Below are 23,598 nucleotides of genomic sequence, written 5' to 3' on the forward strand. Positions count from 1 at the left end.
GCAATGGGGCAATTGCATGGGGCAGTCTGGTGTAGTGAATGACGTATAGTGAAGTGGTTTGGTACAAATGGGTTTATTCAGAAAAAAAAAATAAGCCTAAATTTAGGACAAATAGTGTTTGCAGTATATTTTATTTTAGACTACAAATGTTGGTATTTTCTGTTAATTAGGAAAATGCTGAAGTATTGATTCAGTTTTCAAATACATTCTTGTTATATAATATTCCTCAGATTAAATTCAGCAGATTAAATGTCCTTTAGTGAGTGGCTCAGAATGAAATTTAACATCAATGTGTCTTGTTTGATCATTCCAGAGTGTCATTTGGGGTATCTTTGTTTTGTACAATCTTAGCTTTTAGTTACCAAATGTATTGTTTTGAGGAAGAAATCAGTTTTTAAAAAGTTAGTTTTACCTGTTTGCATTAATGCTCAGAATTATTCTGAGTATTATTTTTAGACAAATTGCTTGGTTCTATAATGAAAAGTACTTATTTATATCCAGGAACTTTCTAATCCTATTTCCCATATTTAAATAGGAACATCACCTGTGGAAGAAGTGGAAAATTATTTAGAAAGTTACCATATGCTTACATTAATATCTGCTTTTAAAATGTGAGTTGAAATGTGTAAAATCAGATCTGAATGTGTCAGGACTTGCAGTTATCAGAACTGTTAATCTGTAGAAGTAGATTTTAATTATAGATTTTACGGAAAACCTTTTTCTTTTGTTCTTATTTTGGTATTTCTGATTTCTTGAAGTTTTTAGTAGTGTTCTTTCATGTCACAGTTAAGTCTTCCAGATATTTAAATATTAGAGAGCACTGTCTGTATATGTTCTAGAAATGTTTTCAAGAACTTTTGTAGAATAAAACTGGTATGTATTTGTGAAGTCATTTCAATTTTGTTAATTTTGTAACTGGATAAAATTAGAGCACACTCTTCACAATCATTGTGTCAAGGTGAATAGAAAAAATAACCTCCATAATCCAAAATATCTGTTGTCATCTGTGGCCAGTTGAAAAACTCTACTTGATGCTTTATATTGAACTTTTGAAAATAAGGGGCTACCTTGACTTGCCAATTATTCAAGGAAGGAAGGAAGATGAGCTGTTACAGAAATTTGAAGAAAAATAATACAACTGGGAAAAATATCCAATATTCAGAGGTTAGATATTTCTAATATTTTGTTACATTTCATGCAAAGACACTTCTAGTTCAGTGAGTAACAAAATAAAAGCGAATTGTGAAAAACTTTGTTGCTGCTAAATTCAATTTCTCCTTTATTTAAGATCTGCTGACAAATGTTACTTTCTGTAACTGGAACGTGTTTATTTCTTTATTTTTTTCCCTCCCCTCCTTCTCAATAACCCATATTTTCCCCCTCTTGTGAAACTTTCTCAATGTTCTTCTGGGAAGGAAAGATGTGGCAGGCATGTGTGCTTTCCCAGAACCTGTACCGGGACTATTTATAATCTACATGGGCATAGAGATCATGAGCTCTTTAGGGGTAAGCAGGGGAATGTTTATCTTAAACCTGTAAAATTTGTTTAGAAATAGTAAAAGCTTGCTGTAACTGTATTCCTAACAAAAAGTCAAAGGAAGGAATTTTTTGTTTAGTGGCTGACTTCTCAATGGCATAAAACCAATCATTTTTCATATCATTAATCAATTTGATGTGAACTTGCTCTCTTCTGATCTTTAAAATTTTTCACCAAATTCCTAAAGTTGTCAGTGTGAACTGCTGCTGCACGGTGCATCATTGTGGGGGAAATGGTCACAATGCTGCTTTCTCACCTGTCCTTTGGAAATGTTGAGCAGAATTTTAGATTCAGCCATTTGCATTTTGATTAAGATTGTTGACCAAATAAGGAAGCAGCTCTGTTCCAGTGATCAAATATTTTTGTAGAACAAGAAGAAAATGAGACCCTAACATAGAGGAAACTGGTATAATTTGAAAATCATGAAGTGAATTGAAATCTAGGCAGCTGGAGGAAGGGTTTTAACTTGAGTATTGGTAGTGTAGATAACTGTCCTTTCCATTAGTATTTTATTTTTGCTTCAGCTTTTGGGTTGAGGTATACTTTAAATTTATCATACTTACGGAAATGAGTGGGAAAAATGTTGATATCAGCTTTGAATGTTTTGTCTTGTTGAGAGACTGGTCCCTTAGAGGAAAGCAAAATCGCCCTATATCAATAATTGTTAAATCTTTTGCTCAAATCTAAAAATTGTTTTGTATGGCCTTAGGTGAAAGGGGAATTGATCATAAGGAGACGCACACTTTTAAGCAAAATTATCTTAAGTATAGAAACTGTCCTGTATTCCACCACTGTGATTAGCCACAAGTGTTCCCTTGTGAGTGGAGTGTCAGTCACTAGCATGTTACCTCTTCAGTTTGAAAGGTACTAAATTAATTGTATTCTGTTGAACTCCTCTATGTGGACATAAGTCCTGTGAATATTAATTCAGGCAAGAAATGTTTTATATTTTCTTTTCTATTTAAAAAAAGAAACAAGTTTGCTCCGTTGACTTCAATTTTAAATTTACCTGTTGACTAAACTTGATCTGGTGTGTGCTTTGGATCCACCAATATGTATTTAAATATTCTTTTATTATTATTGGGGTTTTTTTTTTAACTGAAGAATGTAATGTGTTTAGCTCTTGGCACTATATGCCTGCTCATGTTGGATGATCAATAGTTCAATTGCTTACTGAAAGGATACTGTCTCTTCCATTATATATGTATTTTTTAGATGGCATAACTGTCAGTAACTTGCAGGATTTAACCAATTACTTGCTTATTCTAGGTAGTATCTGTGGTATAAAAGATGAAAAAGCAAAAGCTAACAAGATGGATATCTGTCACAGTTGCTTGACCTATTTTGGAGTAACTGGGGCGTGGGGCACACTTTCTGTCCTGGAAGATCCTATTCTTGTAAATATTTTCAGATTGATACTTATGAATGGAAATATTGTTCAAAATGAGAGAGGCAGGTAAACCATTGGAAATAATCAGATACTACACGTACATGAAGTGTGTAAATCTGCCTTATGTTCAGCCTGCTTGTCAAGTGACCACAAATGAAACTGTGTCTGAAACTAAAACTGTTAATGAAAGTTGTTCTCAACCTGGTTCTTTATAATCTTACTGTGAATTAGGATGAATAAGATTCTGGGAAAAGAGCTCTTAAAGACTCAATCAGGATACCTTGTGGGTTTGTTTTTCAGCTGTGGGGTTTTTTTGATGGTGGATTGAGGTTTTTTGGGTTTTTTTTTGTTGTTTTGGTTTTTTGGTTGGTTTGGTTTTTTTGGGGGGTTTTTTTTTTGGTTGTTTTTTTTGTGGGGAAGAAAACCAGTTTTTAATAACTTTGTCTTAGCAGGTTGCCTGGTGCAGGAGGTGCAGCACAAGGAGTTAGGTCATAGGCCCATGCTGAAAGCACACACATTCTCTAGGGCACTTTGGGACAGATGCCTTTGATGCTTTATTATCCAGCCTGACTGCCTCATGTTTGCCATAGGTCAAGACTCATGATCTCTTACCATGGGTTGGCTAATCCACATCTACATGCCTAGTGTGGAGTAGACAGCGTGCTTTATCATCATAGCCTTGTAGTAACTGCTTTGTGTAGGTGATTGCTGCTTCTTTCTTGTGTATGAATCTTCACTCCTGCTCTGCTTTTACTCTACTTTGTACCTTTATGCTTCTTTCACCTTGTAACTCTGAATTGCATAAGGCAATGAGTTGCTTGGTTCATTCCTGTAGTGAAGACTGAACAGCTGAGAGGCGGTAGAACTCTTGGTTGGCAGTTCTGAGTCTATTATTTTTCTAAGCTGAGTATTGTACTATATTGGACTAATGTTTTGCGGTAGTTAGCTTGACCAGGGTTAGGCAATATGCTTGCTTTGGTACAGGTGCAGTTGCAAATCTTCAAGTGTTGCTGAAATGTCAGTTGGCCAGACCTTTATGATTCCTTGCAAAACTTGCTTTGGTGGAAAAAGACCCAAACAGAACTGAATTATGTAGAAGTCACTTGGTGGTGAAAGTTTGGACTGCTATAACAAAAATAAAATCTAAACACTATTTAAAAACAAGCTGTGTTTTCTTGGGAAATCTAGTTTTGACTCTAAAACCTCTGCTGAAATTTGATACCCAATTTAGCGTAGGTAGGTAAATGGTGTTCTCGAAGCATTTTTGTCAATCACTTAAGTAACTGTAAGGTTTTTGATCTTTAGGAATACCTGTTGGACTACTCTTTCCAATTTCAGCTTACTTTGTAAGTCACTTCTCTGTTTTATGCCTGCCTCTATTCTGTCTTTCCATAGGTGTTGCAGAGATTTGTAAATTGTTTTAGATTGGAAGGGACCTCAGGTTTTGTAATGAACCCCAGCTTTTAAACTATGCTGAACATTAACAGATCCAGTTGTTTATGGGCTCTGGTGCCTGACCATTTCCCTTTTTCTTCTTATCCATTTTCTGTGAACTTCCAAGAAATACCTGATTGAAGGTAGTATTTATATTCCCCCTCTCTGCCTCCAGCCTTCTGTTTTGCTGGTGGAATAAGCTCACCTCCTTCAACCACTTCTTGTGCATCATGTGCTTTACACCCTGGGCAAGCTGGTAGCCTTTCCCTTTACTGTCCCCTGTTACATCCATGGATATGACTGTGCATTCATTGCTGTCTAAGCTTCCTTCCTATAAGCCTTCCAGCCAGCTGCAAGCTTAAGAATCTTGTTGCTAATTGTTGCCTTCTTTGAAACAAGGCATGACATTTGTTATCTAACACCTGTGTGCTGTGTGTCTCATGCTGTGAAAGTTTTAACAGATTTTAGGATTGCAGAATTTTATGATTTTAGGTGGTTTATATTTCCCAGGAGAGTTTCTTTTTCTGCTGTGAGGTATTCTGGGCCTTAATGCCGAAGGTCAATACATGAAGTGACTTTCCTTTCTGTGATACTGATGGGGGTAGCTATTCAGTCTTCCTCCTTGACTCCCTCGACAAGAGGATCAGTGAAACAGGCATCACTCTTTCACCGTGGGTTATCCTTTGCTTTCTTGATTATTTTGTTTGTTTCTATTTTTGCTCTAAGATGAAAGCTGTTCCCCTTAGTGCTGTACCCTTTGCTTATACACCTGCCTGTGGTATTGCTCGCAGCATTTCCAGTAAGTTGCAGTCTAGAGATACATTGCTTTGGGGCCCTTAGGTTTCCAACACAGAGCTAGTGTTTTCATAGGTGGGTGTGAGACGAGTTGTGTTAAGTGTAGGATGTGAAAGTAACTATATATTTGTTCCTCTCCTTTAATGAAGGATGTTTGTGGGAATAGGATAAATAAGAAAGAACACTGTATGTGCAATGTGGGATGTAGTGCAGCAGTGTGGGATGAAGGATACCATCTTCTGCTGTCTGTACTATGCTGCTTATAGTATAGTTAGCACAAAAATTGTTGTCCTAATTTGAATATAACTGTGCAAATACTTCTTTACCTTTTTAGCATTGTTAATGAAAAAAATGAATTTCAAAAGAAATTTCAGAGAGATGTAACTTTTCTGAGATGTATATGGTGTAGGTGCTTTAAGGTATTAGGGTATACCAGATTGCTATGCATTTGTTCAATCAGCATTTTGGAGAGCGAGAAATTTCATGTTTTACTAAATTTAGTTTGTAGTAACTGTAGTATTGTAGTGACTCCCTTGTTTGTGTTTGCAAATTTACTTCCACTGAGGGCTGGGGTTGCCTCAGTACTTCTTGCCTGTGTTCTCTCCCAGTTACTGATTGCTGGTTCCTCCTAATGTGCTTGCACTCCTCCTCTGCACCCTCCCCCCCCCCCCGGGTCATTCATATGCTTTTCACATAAACACTCATCAGTCCTGTGAGGGATGATTTTCTGAGGGTTACAGAGCCTGTTTTCTTTTATACAGTGCAACAGATAATAATTTCAAAGTTCAGTGGCATTTCAGAAAACATTTCTCCCAGCACAAAATATCACCTACACTGGATATTTGTTTGGGGTGGGGGTTTTTAAATGTGTTTAGATAGTGGATTTTCAAGTGCCACCTCTTTTATATTTTTTGTTACTCTTGATCTATTGGCAAATGTTGCATTTAAGAATAGAAGTTCTCACTTTCTAATATGCACTTGCACCTCTTGTGCCAAAATGTATGACTTGATATCCAGTGATGTGTGTACCTTTGTATTTAATCTATGTTCCTGCCAGATAGCCTTGCACATGTTCCTGCCAGATAGCCTTGCACAAAACTGCTTGTGTTATTATTCAGGAGGGAAGACCTGAAGGTGAAGAAGCTGCAGGGCTTGGTTTTAATGATCCAGCTCAGAGTATGTCTCTTGCTGAGTAATATCCTGGCATTGTCTTAACAGCCCCAAATCATCATCCAATAATAGATAACCGTGACTTCAAAATGAGGTCATGAATGCCTTTAGTCATCACAATTTTACTTGTAGATAAAAGAATGTTTATCTCTCCACCTCATTACATTTATGAATGTGGAAATAATTTCCTGCTTGCTTCCTTTAATACTTAAACATGTAAATAGCAGCTTTTTCAGTTCTGACCATACTAGTTCTGAGTATGGTAGTCGTGCTTACCTGCTGCTCTGGTTGAAGGAAGGTCCTGTCATTCAGGAGTCCTTCAAGGTGAATGATAGTTTTGTATCTTGCTATGAACAGTCTTCAAAGGTGAAGTGTTTGCCTTCAGATTAAATGGGTGTTTCCAGTATGCCTTGGTAGTTCTCAGAGAGACAGGCATAGGACATTCTGAAGTCTTGATTTTTACTGAGCTATGGCCTTTGGCAGGGCTCTCAGTTTGAGTGAAAATTACTGGTTTAGTTTTGGAGTGGTAATAGTAGAAAAATTTCATCACTACTATGTTGCTTTAAGTTAAGCTTCATATTAAATAGTAGCAAGCTGTATTATATAGTTGTTCTGTTGTATTTGTCAACATAGGGCCGTGATCTTAAGTCATCCCTTCCTTCGTCAGCCTTTGGAAATAAGTTGCTGGATGATGATGACACATTGTTCTATTGGTTGTACTGAAAGTATAGCTTCCCATGTTTACGCAGGTGGGACAGTAGTCCAGGCTGAACAGAAATTGGAAAGCTTTGTTTTAGCTAGCCAACCTCAGGTCTTGTGCTCCTAACTATCTTTTTTGTTAACAGTCCAACATTGTTTCAGTCTAATTAATCTGTCAGCTTCTGGCACTGCTGCTAGAGGCTCCTTTTTCCACTCAACATCTCCTCTGCCCTTTTGAAGGTGTTGATTGCATTGAATCAAGACTAAGCAGTATTTGAATCTTTTATTACTCACTTTGAACCAGTGTCTGAAGGGGTTTACTGATCCGTTAAGAGGCCAGAAATCCGAGATTACAGTTAATTCTAGTCATAATCTTCCCGTAAAACTTAATTAAATGGTAACATGTAATAATTATTTTGATATGTAATGCTTCAGGTGTTTGAAAGCTGAGAGTTGGTAGTCAGAGGTGGTGTAAGTCATTGTAGTTCTGTTTCAGGGCCTTCTAAGGCAGCTGCAAAAGCAGCTGAATCTTGGCAGTGAGCAGAGTGAACTTCATATTATAAAGTTCTAAAAAACCAGAGCCATGGTGCTTTTCAATATTTATTTTACTGGAAAGCCCCTCAGTTTTCATCAAAAATATTACTAAATAAAATGAATGTACTGATTTTTGGGGGGGAACATTATTGATCTTCCTGCCCAGAACTGATAATAACAACAGAATTTTTTGTATTTCAGATTTAATCCAGTGCACAAATGAGATGAATGTGAACATCCCACAGCTGGCAGATAGTTTATTTGAAAGAACAACCAACAGTAGCTGGGTAGTGGTCTTCAAATCTCTTATCACAACCCATCATCTAATGGTGTATGGAAATGAGGTAATACAAAAATGATGTGTCTGAGAACAGTAGCAGCCCCTCCTTCCTGTAAATGTCAGCTAAATGCGTCCACTAATTCTTTTTGTAAGACAGTCTTTGGGTTTGCCTTCTTGGCTCCAACTCTGCATGAACACAGATCTCATTTTTTGTTTGTCTCCGTTGTTTCTGCTTCAAAGTATGCAATTCTAGAGTAAAAAAGTAAGTGTCCCAGATGCTGAGGGTACTTTTTTCTATGGTCATATTCTATGATGAAAGAAAAACTAACTCATGTGGGATTCTAAAAGCTGAAAATGGAAGCATCTTTACCTTCATGCTGTAGCTAACCCTCTGGTCTTTTCTCCTAGATAACTTGATTCTAAATTAATTTCTACCATCACCCCCTAATCTTTTATGTGTGCCTATGAGTTGGCTGTGAGGGCTGCCCTAGGACAGGGTGAAATAACACCAAACTCTTAACAGTTGATCAGTTTAACAAACCTAACTCCCCGAGTTACACCAAAAGGAATAACCTTGTTTTGTCTCACAATCTGAATTCCTGTGGGGCCTTATTGTTTGAAATACCAAACCAAGCATACCAGCAGCTTGAATGTTTTGCCTTTAAAAAAACCGAAAAAATATATTTCTAAGGCTTTTCTAGAAAATGTTTGTAAACATTCCTTTTTACTGCGGTGGGTAAGCCATATGAACTTTGGAATTGAGATAACTTTAGCAAATTACCAAAATTTTTCATTTCAGGTTACATTCAGAGGAGCTACTTCCTCTGACTGACTTGTCTGGTTTGGAGCAGGAGGTCAAGTTTTTAAACATATGCTGGTTTCACTTGCAGGTTATTGCTGGTCTGGGTGAAAATCTATTCTGTGAAGCTAACTAAGCCACAAGAGGGCAAACTTCTGTTGTTGACTTGAAACTTAAACTTTTTCATTGTGATAATTGTCACTTTTCAAAACACAGTCTAAACACTTTGCACTTCGAGTCATATGAATTTTAAACTGATACTGAGATAGTTCTTAGTAATTAAGGGTATTTCATGGGACCACTGTCTGAAATACTTTTCATTAAGAATAAAATTTCCAAAAATTTTTGCTTACCAAATGTATTGCGGAAATGGTAAGGGTAAGATTGCTGCTCAAAATGCAAGTTTTCACAGTTGGAAATAGTGCTTGAACAATGAGAGTGGAAACTGATTAGAGCACCATTTAGATTGCAAAGGACCTTTAATGTCAAGTCCAACTGCCAAGCCAACCACTAACCCATATCCCCAAATGCCACTTCTGTGTGTCTTTCAATTACCTTCAGGATTGTCCCTCCAACTTTGGATTAATTCCTTCATAGCTAGGTACTGAGTGCCTTTACTCTTCTCCAGTCTTGTTTCTATGTAACCTGTGTGTGCTAATGAAAGTAATGAAGTAGTGCATGTTACACTAATCAACACTGGTTTTGTCTTTAGTCAAAATGTTTCTTGCAACTGAATGATTGGCTTGTTTTTATAGCAGCTCTGTACAAATTTTTTTTCCTGTTAAATTGTGCCAATGATCTGACATGTGTCTTTTCAAGATGAATATTGTTGTGAAACATAATTTGTCATTATGCATAATTAGAAGTATTGTGATACAGTGTTAATGCTTTATATGGTTTGTTATGTTCGATATTTGTTTTATAAGCAAACTAACATTTGCATCACCTTATATTCATATTTAAGCTAAGTACCATTACAATTGAATGCTGAGCAACGATGACTTGGCCAGTGGGTAAAATTAAATCAGTTGTTACAAAATTGAAGTCAGTGAAACAACTATGAGCATGTAAAATGAGAATGTATTTGAAGGGATTTTTTCAGAAGTTCAGGGTTCTATATGCTGGTTTAAAATAAACTTTGACTAAATGAGGCCTTCATACAAAATGCTTTTTGGATTTGTTCACAGATTTATGGATAAAAAAATAACTGGCTTACTTCGATCGTTTAGCTGTTTTTGTAATGGTTTCCAGATTTGAAGTCAGTCTTAAGATGTAAAAGCTGAATTTTATAACCTGGATAAAAAGTTTCTAGTACCATTACTTCAATTCTTTCTCCTTGGTAACACTGTAAGAGTATTCAACTTTTTCTCTTTCCTCTAGCGGTTTATCCAGTATCTGGCGTCCAGAAACACATTGTTTAATTTGAGCAATTTCCTAGATAAAAGCGGATTGCAAGGTAAGGTGCCTTTTTTACATTATAAGTTAGTCATGTGCTGAGGAACAGCAAAGACAGCTTGGTTACTCTAATGAACTCTGTCATTTAGGAAGTAACTTTTCTGTCCATTTTACCCCAGGCTGCATTTCTTAAATAAAATGCTGTAATGGTATGGCAGGAGTTGTCTGCTGGAGGAACATGTTGCATCTTTTCTAACAGGCTTCCTTAAAGGCTTCTGACTTCCTTAGCAACACAGATCTCAGTATTCTTCTTATTTCTATAGAGATGCACCTTTCCAAATGAGACAATTCTGATTATTAACTTAAATTTTTAAAAAATGCATCATATGTACATACATCATGTCAGTGAGACAAGAAGTGTATCTAAAAAGAAATTGAAATTACTTTTTTGGGAAATTGGACAAAGATCCTTCCATTTATCTTTGAGACTAATTCAGTGGGAAAATAATTGTTTCTCTGGTTCAGGTTTTTCAACTGAAATAGTCTTCCAACCTGTTATGCTGCAGTTCAGTGCAGTTCTGATCATACACATAGCTGTCATTGTTTTTGCTCCTAAGGTGGTTCCCTAGTTTGTCTTTGCTTCTTATATACTTCTGATTTTTGCCTAGTGTACTAGAACAGGCAGCCAAAGTGGTTGCCTGAGGATAGAAACCTTCTCAGTTATAACCAAGTCTCTACCAAATTGTCTTTTTATTGAGTTTTAACTTCTATGGTCTTTTTTTTAAGTCTATATCCCTAGATTGACAGTTATCAAAATATTTCCTATTGCGGCTGTCTTAACAGAGAAAGATTTCTGTCATATTGTAGAGTTTCCATCAAAACCTTTTTTTTCTATTCAGTTGCAAATGAGACAATGTGTTGCGGAGCTGATGTGAACGCCTTTGTGAATGCATCATTTGATTTTTTTGATAGTAATTTCTATTGTAGTATAAGAGAACTTGCGTTAAAATTACTTTGTTTTGCTTTTGGAAGTGATTTCCTTAGGAAGTGAAGTGTAAACTTTTACATAGTTGAGGTTGTCTAGGTATTTGTGGCATTGTCTCTTTGATTTACATGATGAATACAATGACGTACGCAGTTATTTTCAGATTATATTTTTGCCCAATTTTCCATAGTCAATGGAGCTGTCTTGTGTTAATATTTTGCACTTTATTTTGAATAACATTCTTGTTCTTTGATTAGGTGGGTAATAAACCTCTGAAACTTGTTTTTTAGGGTATGATATGTCAACATTTATCAGGCGGTATAGCAGGTATTTGAATGAAAAAGCAGTTTCCTATAGACAAGTGGCTTTTGACTTCACAAAAGTAAAAAGAGGGTAAGGATTGCATTTTGTTCTACTGATCTTGAGATTTTGTTGTATGTCCTGAAATTCAGGTGAAAAATACTGGTGTTTGCTCAGGCTTGAAACAGGCAATAATGACTCCTTTTTTTCTTTTGAATATCTCCCATGACACACAAAGGCTCAACTGCCTAATGATGTATAGTGCAAAAAATATTTTACTTCAGTTGTCGTGATTTTTTATCTTTAAACATTAACAGTTTAATATAAAGGAATTAAAGATGGTGTGCATGGAAGGCTATATATGAAAAAGTAGAGGTTTGAACAGATCTTTCACAATAGATTCTATACTTTGCCTTTTATGTAATATAGAGGACTATGGAATTTATTTGTGCTTGTAGCTCTGGAAGGTTTAAATGACAGGTGAAACCCCTTGCAATCCTTCCTAATGTTTCTCTGTTCATGTTACAAAATATATTGGTGAAGTTTACTTCCTTTGTGAAGGTAGCATAAATTTCTACTTTTAATAGTACAAATTGTTCCAGCAGAGGCTATCATGAGTTGCTCTACAGGAATTCCAATTTTCCCTAGAAAGTGTGCTCATTTAAGAGAAATGAGTTGTTTTGAGACTAGGTACTTGTTTGTTTACATGTAAAATAATAGTGCAGAGAAGCAGTAGTTTGGTAAATTACATGTTATAGTGGCTGATGTAATTAATCTGAAGCTCTTTGGGAAGGCTGTACAGGAGGTACCTATCACAGTTGAGTCTTTCCATCTTTGCCTGTTATCTTTTTATGTGGTGCTTTTTAAGGTTTAAAAGTAGAAAACTGATTTTACATTTGGGTGTCCTGTATCATCCATACATAGGTGAATTTATATTGAAACTAAAAACTTAATGCTTAATCCACAGAAATCTGAATTTAATACTATTGAATGACTTAATTGTGGTAATGGGCTGTCTAATGATATTTTGCATTAATGTTGTAAAGGCATTTGTAATGGGCCTCAGAACACTGTCCAAATCCTTTTTGCCTCCTTGCTAAGACTGTCGAGCCCATTTTGGTTTGAAGTGTGATGGTAAAGTAAAAGGAGGGTGCTTGGACTCCTTTTGCTCTTTCTGCCCTTAGAGTTGCTTGGATTGCCAACAACACAAACCAGCATTTTCCACACTTAAGATTTGTGCGTGATAAGGCGGCTGCAGCTGCTCTAGAGAGATACACAGTTGTTTTATGAAGTGTTTTAGGTCTAATGAGGCACCATGTGCCTGGAGGTCCTTCTGTGAGCCGATAGGAATAACTGTTCTGATGGCAGCAATCTGCCTTTTCTACTCCTTGATTTTTCTCAGGGCTCTTGCACCCATGCTCTGCCCCAGTAAATTTCTTGCATTTGCTGTTTGCTGTTAGGGGTAAAAATAGAGCACAAGTAGAGAGCTGGAAGCAGCATGCTCCCCACTGCTTTCCAACCTGGAGAACAGCCACAAACTTTTCTGTGAAGATGCACTATGAGATTTGCACTTGCAGGAAGCATTTGGTTTGCTGTGTGCATGCTGATGAACTGCAAGGCTGTCTGATTTGTCTTACAGAAAGCAGTTGTTTCATGTCACTGAGGGGATTTAGTCTCTTCCTCAGTTGTTGCTTTTCTTAGATATTTTTGGTATTCACTTGATGGGTTTTTTTTTCAAATATGCAGCCAATCTTAGTCTATTCAATCTGAGAAATTAATAAACAACCAAATATTGGTAGTCAGACATTATAAGGAAATTTCATGTAGTCTCTAGAATCTTTCTGAAAAAGTTTGAAAAACATACTGCTGCATTTTTTTATTCTTTCTTATCTCCTTAAGTTGAAAAGAATCCAAACTGACACAAAATAATAATTGGGTGATTAGAAAAAGAATACATAAAAAATTGCTTCAAAAATAATCTTCACAGCTTTGTTTTTGTTACCTGATATGTTGTAGCTCTCCTATATTTCTAAACACTATCAGTTTCATTTTCTCTGAGTGAAAATTCATCTTGGATTTATATTTGGACCAAATAAGTTGTTGTCTTTCTGTGCTGCGGTTATTACGCTTATATTGGCTAGACACCATTCCTGAACACGGCAGGGTTGGCTTTGTATGGCAAAGACTTATATCAGGTCATCAGAGAAACCATTTATTTTCTGTTATTTCTTACTAAGAATTGCCTTCAAAATTCATGTGAAGAATTTTCTTTGGTTTTTTTTTTGTTTCACAACAGGGCTGATGGAGTGATGAGAACAATGAGCACAGAAAAACTCTTAAAAACTGTACCAATTATACAAAATCAAATGGATGCACTTCTTGACTTTAATGTAAGTTTAGCAGCATGTACATTTCTAACATACCGTCAACTTGTTGTGCAAACGTGTAAAATAGGTCAAGATTAAAGATCTTGCACTTGGTTCCATGTTACCTGCACAGTTTAAAGAGCACTAATCATTTTGTTCATTGGTATACCCCCAAGAAATCAGGAAAAATAGAGACAATACTCACTGGAGAGAATGCTTTCTGCTAAATTACTGTCTTTTTATTGTGTACTTTATGTAAGAATTGCTTGTTTGTTGAAAAGCTGATTATTTCTGCCCCCTCTGTCTTTTAGTTATGTTAGTTAACATTAGCATTGGTTAACAAAAATGTCTGCCAGAATGATTTGATGTAATTCTGTGATGAGAGAAGCTGTTGGTTTGTTATTCTGCTGCTTTCTGCTAATAGCCAGTGAGATGATTGGAAAGCCTGTCTTAAGATAGCGTGCTGGAGTTTAACTAGAAGTTTTCCAGCAAGAGATCAATCCAGTCCAATTAACTTTTTCTCTGATCTTCCTAGGTTAATAGCAATGAACTTACAAATGGTGTAATTAATGCTGCCTTCATGCTCCTCTTCAAAGATGCCATCAGACTGTTCGCAGCATATAACGAAGGGATTATTAACCTCTTGGGTAAATACAGCTGCTTTCTGCAATGCTCAGCTCTGGGGGGAACTCTGGGAATCATTCACAAGAGCTGCTCTCTTGAGAAATTGAAACAGTCTTACTGTAAAACATCAATATTTCACTACTATTTCCAGTGTTTGTCTGTGCCGTTGCAGTTGACATTGCTTTGTACCCAGGGATAGGTAAAATCTGAAAGCAAAGCCCATCCAAGATTTTATTCACCTATTTTTTATTTCCTTGCACTGCTTTGTTGCGGATTTTTGTGTGCATTGGTTTTGGGTTTGGGTTTTTTTTTTTTTTTTATTTTGGCTTATTGAACTGCATTGCAAACCTGAATTATAATATTGATGTTGGTTGGGGATTTTCTCAAGAAACAGTTTGTGTTTGGTAGTAAAAGAATCAGTTATGGTCAGTTACAAATCTGCAGTCACAACATCAGTGATTGCTTGGCTATTGAAACTTCAATGTTGCTTTGTTTCCATGATTGGTTGTCTTATGTTGTTAGAGCAAATCTTACATTTCAAGGAGAATTAAAAATTCGGGGTTAAGGCCCTTTCACTTGCACATACTGGAGATAAAAGAAAGTCTAAATTTAGAAAAGAATTAAGTTGAAAGTAATCTGTTGACTTGCTTAATTTTGTTGTATGCTGTGATGGGATGAAGCTACCTGATTGCTGTCATTACCCAGTGCTTGCAAAATGAAAAATAAAATCCAGAATAAGTCAGTAAGGGACAATCTGAAGTCAGTCAGTCTTCAGCCTGAAGCCCCTGTCAGCTTGCTTTCTAAGAAGTAACATGCAGTTGCTTTCACTTATGCTTTGAGTGAAGCTTAATTAAAATAAAAGAAACAGGCCTTGAAAGGGCTTTTCAAAAGAGGGGTGTGACCTTCTTGCTTTCAGCGCTGGTGTTTTCTAATCAGTTGTGCTTCACTGCACCAGACCACAGTAAGAGGCATCAGTTTGTCAGAGAAGATCAAAATCTTGCCTGATATCTGGCCATTGGAATAGAGTAGATACTTGACTACCAGATTGTAAAACTGCCTTTTTGTTTGTTTGTTTCTTCCTCTTCCCAAGAAGACGAATTTACGTTTCTTTGAGTGACCTATTTTTAAACTTGATTGTCCTCTTCAAGGTGGTTATGCTTTTGTGGTATCTAGTACCTGCAAGGTAAGGTGTAATTGCATGCATGGAGCCAATAGCTCACACTTGACAGAACTTTTGTCATTTGGTGCAAGTTAGGCATTGTGACTTCTGCAGTTTTCATAGTAACAGATCTGCAGGTATTTTCTGTTTGTCTTGGTTTATATGCTTTTACTTTGCATATCCTTTGCAAATCTTGATTTCTTATTTAATGCAAATATTCTACTGTTTCTAGAAAAATACTTTGATATGAAAAAGAACCAATGCAAAGAAGGCCTTGATATATATAAGAAGTTCCTCACTAGAATGACACGGATCTCAGAGTTCCTTAAAGTTGCAGAGGTAAACTTAAGTCAGTCAACTTTGCCCTTTGTTTGAAACAGCTTGTAAAGTGCTTATTTTATCATAAAACAGATGCTTCTTCCTTCCTGCTTATTTGCTATTCTCTCAAGGGTCATCATGTTCATCTCTATCCTGGTGATCAGTTCATTTGAGGGCTGTACTGAAAAACCTGACTGTGGAGTGCTTATTGGTTTACCTTTTACTTGAGAAGAATGTATTAATGTGCATTTTAAAATTTCCTTGGTTATGTAATACTTGTGAGTTTTCTTTGAAGATTACACTTGCTTTAAACAAACAAAGGAACTTCATGGTGGTCTGCTTGCTATGATTCTAGCTGTATTCTGGTTTGAAACTCACAATTCTACCAGGGATTTTAGGTGAAATAACAACTTCACAAATAAGCAACCGAGAAGAACAGATGAACATGGGATTTCTTCAAGATTTCTTGCTCTAGATGTGCTCACAGAGGGAAAAGCAGCTACCTTGCAAAATGTTTAGTTTGTAGGTTTTTTTTAAAAATGTGTTTAGTCTGTTGCCTTCTTGTTTCTAGAGCACTGCTAAATTGATGTATGTCCTAATATTATGGAATTCCTCAGCTGAGGTGTGCTTCTCTTCTTGTTTTTATTTCCTTGGTATTCATATCTCTCAACAAAAAAATTAAGCCTTCAAGCTTGGCTTGCTCTCTGTCCTGACAGTGTCTCTGTCAGAGATACTGTCTTCAGCTGATGAGACCATCAATTGAAGTTGAGAGTATTGATCTGTCTGTTGTAACAGCATATGTCCTGCTACAGCCATCCTACGTTTCATCTGCATTTTAGAAAAATGTTTCTTTACAAAACTTCAAAGGTGCTTTGTTTCATCAAATATATCCTGTGTATCAGTAGGTCCAAGAGTTTGCCGGATAAATTGTGAGATAGGCAAACTTCTCCAGGTTCTAAAACACTGAGTCCTTACTCTCTTATTTGTAAGTTTTTATCTGTTCAAATATCTGTGTAACACACCTACTTCAATGTGCATACATTTAACAATAATTTATTGCAACCAACCAATACAGAGTACAGACTCTGGAGATTTCAGATTTGTGCTTTTTGCATTACTTCATGTTAATGTTGTTTACTTTCTGAGCATCTCTGCCTTCAACAAAAGCAAACAGGTTCTGAAGCTCATTTGTTTTATTACAGCAAGTGGGAATTGACAGAGGAGACATACCAGATCTCTCGCAGGTAGATAAACCTATTATGTGTTTGTCAGTGCATGTGTGTGTTTTTGGGGTTGCATGATCAGAAAAACCTGCCATTATGGTACTCACGTACGCGTTCTTGTGTGCATCGTCACCAAATTATCTCTAAGTTTCTGATTAAATCCAGACTTTGTCAGAGCTTGGCTTTTTTATTCAGTGATTCTGTTGTAAAATATTTCTGTTTATTCTCTAATTGAATTTTAAGATAATCTTATTTCCATCGTGCTTGAAGACACAGTTTCTATCTGTGAGGTCACATAATGAAACTCTTACATGATATTACAAAGCTGTGGTTTTTAGCAGCCTTGCTTTTGGCTATATGCCTATTGAAATTAATGTGAAGGCTTGCAGAGCACATACAGAGAAATGGCTTTAGGTACAATTTCCTGCTTAGTGTCTCTTAAAATACTGACTGCTTCTAATTGTCTGCTTGCTTTTTCGTAGCTGTTAATTTTAACATTTCTTGACTTATTTCAGTCCTTGCTGATAAATCATTGTGATGGAATAATGTAGTGAGGAGAATACATCACCTTACACTGGAGGTCATTAAATACCTACAGAATGCCAAGAGGGGGTGGAAGTATTCTGAGCTGTTGTACCTGTTGCCCTGCAGTTGCATTCTCTGAAAATATTTTAACTATTGGTTTCCTCAAATGTATTCCCCAATGTCTCTCCTTGCAGGCACCGAGTAGCCTTCTTGATGCTTTGGAACAACATTTAGCTTCTCTAGAGGGGAAGAAAATCAAAGATTCCACAGCTGCAAGCAGGTGCCTAAATCCTTGTGCTTTTGGACAATTGTCAAATTGAGTGTTAAATCCTATTTTTTTCAATTTCATTGTAAATTAAGATTTGAGGAGGCTTCCTTAAAGGTGTTGTATGAGCAAGGATGGATTAGCAAGTTGTCATATATTAAAACAACTTCTTCCTGGCCAACAGAACTAGAATCTAAGGATATATAAGAGCCTCCTTTGGCATCCCTGCTTAGGCTTTTAGCATTTGATCCTGTACTTCTGAAGAGAAACTAAGTTTCTTTCATGTACTTCCTACAAATGTTCATTTTATATTAACAATTAAACTTCTGTAAGGTATGCAGCATGAATAAATACATGTCCTTAGACTTTCACATCTCAGCTTTAATTCCTGTTTTGTCAAAAGCAAGGAAGTGCTTCCAGAAATCCTTACATTAAGAATGAATTTTGAAAGTAATTGGAAGTTAAAGCCATAATGCACATGGTATAAGGCATTAAATTATTGTGAGTGCTTTCCAAAATACAATAGAGTCAATCCAGTCAATACAGAGAAGTCCTCTACATGCCAAATTTCATTGTTTAAATTTAACAAAGCATAATATTGGGGGTAAGACTTGTAAAATTAAATACCATTTTTTAAATTGCATGTTTAAAAACTAAGGCAGTAACATTTTATAAGTTTTTTACGATGGTGATAATTAGGGCACTATTTTGTGCTACTTTTTAGAGTATTTGCTTTCTTTTGCAAGATTACTCTGTTAAAAGTTTAAGTATTTGTTTTAAATTTTTTTGCATACTTTTAAACATGTTGACAAATTACAAATTTCCTTTGGAATATATTAAAAGCATTGATAGTTTGTTCACTAAGCCCGTTTAAATAACAACAATTTGAAATGGAGCCCAGATGGTTGGAGATTGCAGTGTGCCTAGAAATAATGTCATGTTAGGCAAACAGGAAAAGAGCAAAGGCTTCAAGTGTGGATTTTGTGATGCAGTTTGGAGGGGAAGCATTTAAGGTGGAAAATCCAAAAGCCAGTAGAGTAGATGGCGTGATTTCTGGGCATTTTTAATTTTGCATTTCATATGATGTATCTTATTTGAACTTTTCACTTGTGCAGTGTAAGGTACAGCCAATGTTATAGAGAGCTCAGAAGGAGACTGGGTGGATACAAGTGAAGCTCCTATCACGTGTCATCTGTTAACAGCCAGCTTTTCTCCTGTCCAATTACTTTAGGGCTACCACCCTTTCCAATGCAGTCTCTTCCCTTGCAAGTACTGGCCTGTCCCTCACAAAAGTGGATGAAAGGGAAAAACAAGCTGCGTTAGAGGAAGAACAGGCTCGCTTGAAAGCTTTAAAGGTAGGAATACAGAATTTGTAATTGAAAATGCCTTTCCTGTGTTCTTGTTGATAGCTTATTAGAATTCCTAAAGAAGCAAATGGGAAAACAGAGTTCTTAGTACTGAACACGTACTGTTGGCAAAGTGCTGGAAGTAAAATTGTGTGTACTTAGATAGTACAGCTTGTGGAGGGTTTGTTAAAATAGTTCTCCAAAGCATATGTGGCACCACTGACTTGTAACTACAAGTGGTTAACACTAGTGTGTGGAATAAATAATTCTTTAGTTCTGCTTTATGTACCTCCGGTGTCATACACACAAATGTTCAGATTTCTTACACCAGGCTCACTTTCCCAACAGGAGCAACGCCTAAAAGAACTTGCAAAGAAACCTCATACCTCTTTAACCACGGCAGCTTCTCCTGTGTCCACTGCAGCAGGAAGCATAATGACTACACCAGCCATTGATATTTTTTCTACCCCTAGCTCCTCTAACAGGTATGCTGAGTCTTCCACTGGGAGATGTGCTGCAGCAAGGTTACTTCTGAATTTCTGCCACACAGTGTAGTGTATGTTGCACAGGATTGGTTTGGTGTAGAGTACGTTAGCAATGTGATAAGAAGGGATAGTGAAGCTGATGGGAAAATAGCCTATTGCAATAAATAACATAAAACTCTGTTCTCATCATGTTTGCAGAAGTATCTGGTATGAACTGACTGCTGACAGCCCTTGTAGCTGTTCTTAGTCGGTAAGCAGACAGTTGGAACTGTAAAACACACATGCTTTGTTCCCCAAGGAACATTACAAATAAATGTGAGAGAAGTAAAGTAAAAATTCTGTTTAAGAAGTCATAAAGAAAATGCATTTCTAGATATTTAGGAGTAGAGTGGCAAATATTCTGGCTAGTTTTTCAGAAAAAGAAAAGCCTGAAACAGGGTTTGAAATGAGAGGCGGATTTTGCAGTCTTGTGTTGTATCTGGAACATCTCTGCAAGGACCTGCAAACAAAGTGTAAAAGTACTCACTGCATGCTAATCCTGATCTTTGACTAACAGGAACTGTTGGTATGAGCAAGTGTGTGATCTTCATTCTGTAAAATACCTATCAAATTAAGCAGCAGCAGAAGGTACAGTGCTTTTATCAGTATAGAAGGAATTGGTGCTCTGAAGTCATATTTTTGCTTTGAGCGTAATCCTAAACCTGAAGGGGATTGCTTAGTTTGCTCTGTTAGAGCTCACATAAGAATCTATTGCTCTTCTGACAGCTTGCTTTTCCCATTAGAAAACTCTTGTAGGAAGTTACTTGACACCAAATGTGTGGTGAATAGCTGAGTCATGTATAAGAAGATAGAGAATCTGTCAATGTTAGTAACTGAAAGACTTCCTTGTAAAAATACTTTTTTAGATTGCTTTTTCAGAGGCCAGAAAACTTGAAATGGGTGTGTGCTTTGAACTTGAATATCTGATCTTGCTTCTTAAGAGGTCTGAAACATAGAAACATCTGATAAACTTCTTCAAACAGACAGAAATGCTGCATAGTGAAGACAAGAGTGTTTTCTTGTAAAAAATCCCCTCAAATGCTAGTTTTTCGTCATGTTCAAATTTACTTGCTGGCAGAATGACTGCTATGAGCAAAGAACAGATTTTACAACAGGATCTGTCATGAACGGGATGTGCTGGGTCAGAAGTTCAGTGTCTTGCTATTACATGCAATGTGTCTAGTTAATCCTTGTCGTTATTTTGAACAAGCTTTACCTTGAAAATTATCTTTGTTCAGCTGCTCACATTACAGGGCAGTGCCAGACCATTCTGCTTTTTAATAGGAGCAGTAGTGGCAAAATGTGATTGTAATCACTGCTGAAATGAATCATGCAATGCTGAAAACTGTGAATTACACAAGTGATTGGGTGAGCAAGAAAATATACAGAGAGCTAGGATGTCACTACTAGCCATTAAACTCTTGTGCTGGTTTTATTTAGAGAGATGTTTGGATGCCACAGTGATTCAGCTTGTGTGCATAGTAGAGGCCATATTTGCAGATTTGGGTTCATTTCATATCCTAGATGGTTCTGGGAGAACACCACCATTTTTTTTTTTCCCCAAGACTTGTTTAAAGTGTGAAATGAGCTCTGTAAGAAGATGAATTTTACTGTTCCTGTTTGACTCCTTAAATCAATGCAGTAGTTGTATATATGTCTTTACTCTTAATTTCCATGGGATGTTATTCCATGGAAAGGTCCATGGAAGGTCTCAATTCGGTTTTGAATGGTCTAAATGTGCATTTAAATATGTTTTCATTCACATGCCTGATGTGTGATCAAGTGTTTTAAGGCCTCTTACCTTTTGCTTTCCCCAAAGTTCTTTAATAACCCATGGTTGTGAGGTAGTTTCTCAGCAGTGATTATAGTGGAAAGATCAGAGTGGTAGAATTTAGAGTAATATTTTGGTGGTACAGCCCATTAGAGTTCATTTGTCTGTCTGGTTTTGTTGTATCATACAGTTTTCATGAGGTGACTTTAAAAGTTGATGAAGAGTTCTGAATACAACATCTCCTAGCCTGGTGTTGGACTGTGAGGACACCCATCTTTGTCTTGGACAGCTTTGACCAAAGTCCCTTGGCATAACATGCAACTTATCTTGCTAAATGAACACTTCTTTACAGAACTGAAAATAAGGAGCTCACCACCCCTTCTGATTTTGGCTCAATTCTATCCATTTTGCAATAACCATTTTGTAACAAAGCTTTTATTACTGTTGACAGTGGCTAGCATTTGCCTATATTGAAAACTGTGATGTAGTTCAAATAGTTGTATTAATTTATCTTTGTAGCACTTCAAAGCTGCCAAACGATCTGCTTGATTTGCAGCCAACTTTTCATCCGTCTGTGCATCCTATATCTGCTGCTCCACAAGTAGGAAGTACCTGGGGAGGTAAGAATTCTGAGTTGGATTGAGGTTTTAATTGCGATGGCCTTGTTCCTGTATATGTTGCCCCTAGCCTGGGGGCTATTTCTTCCCTAAAGAGAGAGATCTTAATAAGACATTACAAATGAATAAAAGGATCAGAAAAAGTAAAAATTGTGTGTAGGTTAAAATAATGTAGCGGTGTATGGTGATTCTAAATTATTTTGATATGTTTTCTTATTAGCAAAGTTACTTTGTTGACCATCTCTGTCAGCCTCATAACTGCTCTCTTCAAGACTCATGTAGCCAGCTGCAGAAACTTAGCTGTTGAGAAGTTCAGTTCAGTGAAGATGTCTGAGGTAGACTGTGCTGCAAACACAGGAACCTGAATGCAAAATTGTTTTAATACATATTCTACATATTTAATGTTAAATCAAATTTGCTGGTGATGATACTGCCGAACTTGGATGAGGCGTCATAGGAGGCACTTGTGGCAACTGTGCAGAGAAAGAAAGGCCAGAGGTAGTTATTGAAATAATAAAAAGACTTCTCTTTATAAATTCTCTGCTATATTTCATTTTTACTACAACAGCAAACCTGCAAAAAGCTGTGGTTAGACCTCTTAAATGAAGAGACAAAATTTATATTCTTCCCTCTGAAATCTACTCCAAAACACCCAATATTTCCTTCTGCCCGGTTTCTAAGATGGACTGAATGAGTTGAGATGCTCTTACTGGTACAGTCAAGTCCTCAAACCAAGGGGTCAAGCAAGAGAATTCTAGAAAGTCGTGAATCTTCCTCGAAGATTGGCTTGAGTGATGGAGCATTTTACTCAAAGTTCTCGACTGCTTTGCAGTGTTCCAGAATAATTCAGATACAGTATTATATTGCCAAATAACTGTTGGTTTTACTGGTGGAGGATTAAAAAGCTTTATAGCAGAGGGAGAGGGAGGTTGTGTTGGTTTTTTTATTTTTCTACATAAATGATACTTAATAAAATAGTAAAATCCTGAATTATGGGGCTATTTCCAGATTATTTTCTTCTTAACTAGATGCTTGCAAAAATGTTTTGTTTTGTGATGCGAAAAATTGGGAATTACTGCTTCAGGAAGTTTCATAGGCATCAGAACAACCCTGTTCTAAATTTTTACTTCCCTATTTCTGTTTATGAGCTATAGCTCTTCTTAACATCTTTCCAGCTATCTAAGGTATCTTCATAGTAAGCTGTATATGTATTCCACTTCCTTATTCACTTTTTGCTGTGTTTTTTGTTTTGTATACCTCCTCACATTTGTTTGTAGGGAAATAACACAATTTGAGTGAAGAAGGCACTACTAATACATGTGGCAGCTTCTAAAATAAATGAGTAGTTGTTCTTTAGTTTTGCTGAGCAAAGCCTCTTTGGAGAAGGATTTAGTGAGGAGTGTATGGAGTTAGACATACAAATTTCAGTGCTATAATAGGCTTAGCATTTAGAAATGGAGAAAAATTATTTGGCTCATCTTGACTGCTTTCTGCAAAATACCTTCTGTTTCAGCTTGTTCTGTTTGTTTTGTGGGTGAGAGA

General features: G+C 36.5%; 1 protein-coding gene across 4 annotated transcripts in view; it reads left to right on the forward strand.

Annotated features, from left to right (window-relative positions):
- The window catches only part of PICALM (phosphatidylinositol binding clathrin assembly protein), a 66,897-nt gene that overhangs the window by 18,703 nt on the left and 24,596 nt on the right, over window positions 1-23,598 (forward strand). For all 4 annotated transcript variants that reach the window (XM_066175611.1, XM_066175608.1, XM_066175609.1 and 1 more), the window contains exons 2-12: window positions 7,761-7,903; window positions 10,019-10,094; window positions 11,309-11,411; window positions 13,615-13,708; window positions 14,220-14,331; window positions 15,700-15,806; window positions 16,988-17,029; window positions 17,728-17,813; window positions 19,030-19,153; window positions 19,493-19,629; window positions 21,959-22,059. In XM_066175611.1, coding sequence (XP_066031708.1) covers window positions 7,761-7,903; window positions 10,019-10,094; window positions 11,309-11,411; window positions 13,615-13,708; window positions 14,220-14,331; window positions 15,700-15,806; window positions 16,988-17,029; window positions 17,728-17,813; window positions 19,030-19,153; window positions 19,493-19,629; window positions 21,959-22,059 — 1,125 coding nt within the window. The remainder of the gene's footprint in view (window positions 1-7,760; window positions 7,904-10,018; window positions 10,095-11,308; window positions 11,412-13,614; window positions 13,709-14,219; window positions 14,332-15,699; window positions 15,807-16,987; window positions 17,030-17,727; window positions 17,814-19,029; window positions 19,154-19,492; window positions 19,630-21,958; window positions 22,060-23,598) is intronic.

Source organism: Chamaea fasciata, unplaced genomic scaffold (assembly GCF_029207755.1).
Source record: "Chamaea fasciata isolate MVZ Bird 193981 ecotype frontalis unplaced genomic scaffold, bChaFas1.0.hap1 SCAF_2, whole genome shotgun sequence".
Taxonomy (NCBI): domain Eukaryota; kingdom Metazoa; phylum Chordata; class Aves; order Passeriformes; family Sylviidae; genus Chamaea; species Chamaea fasciata.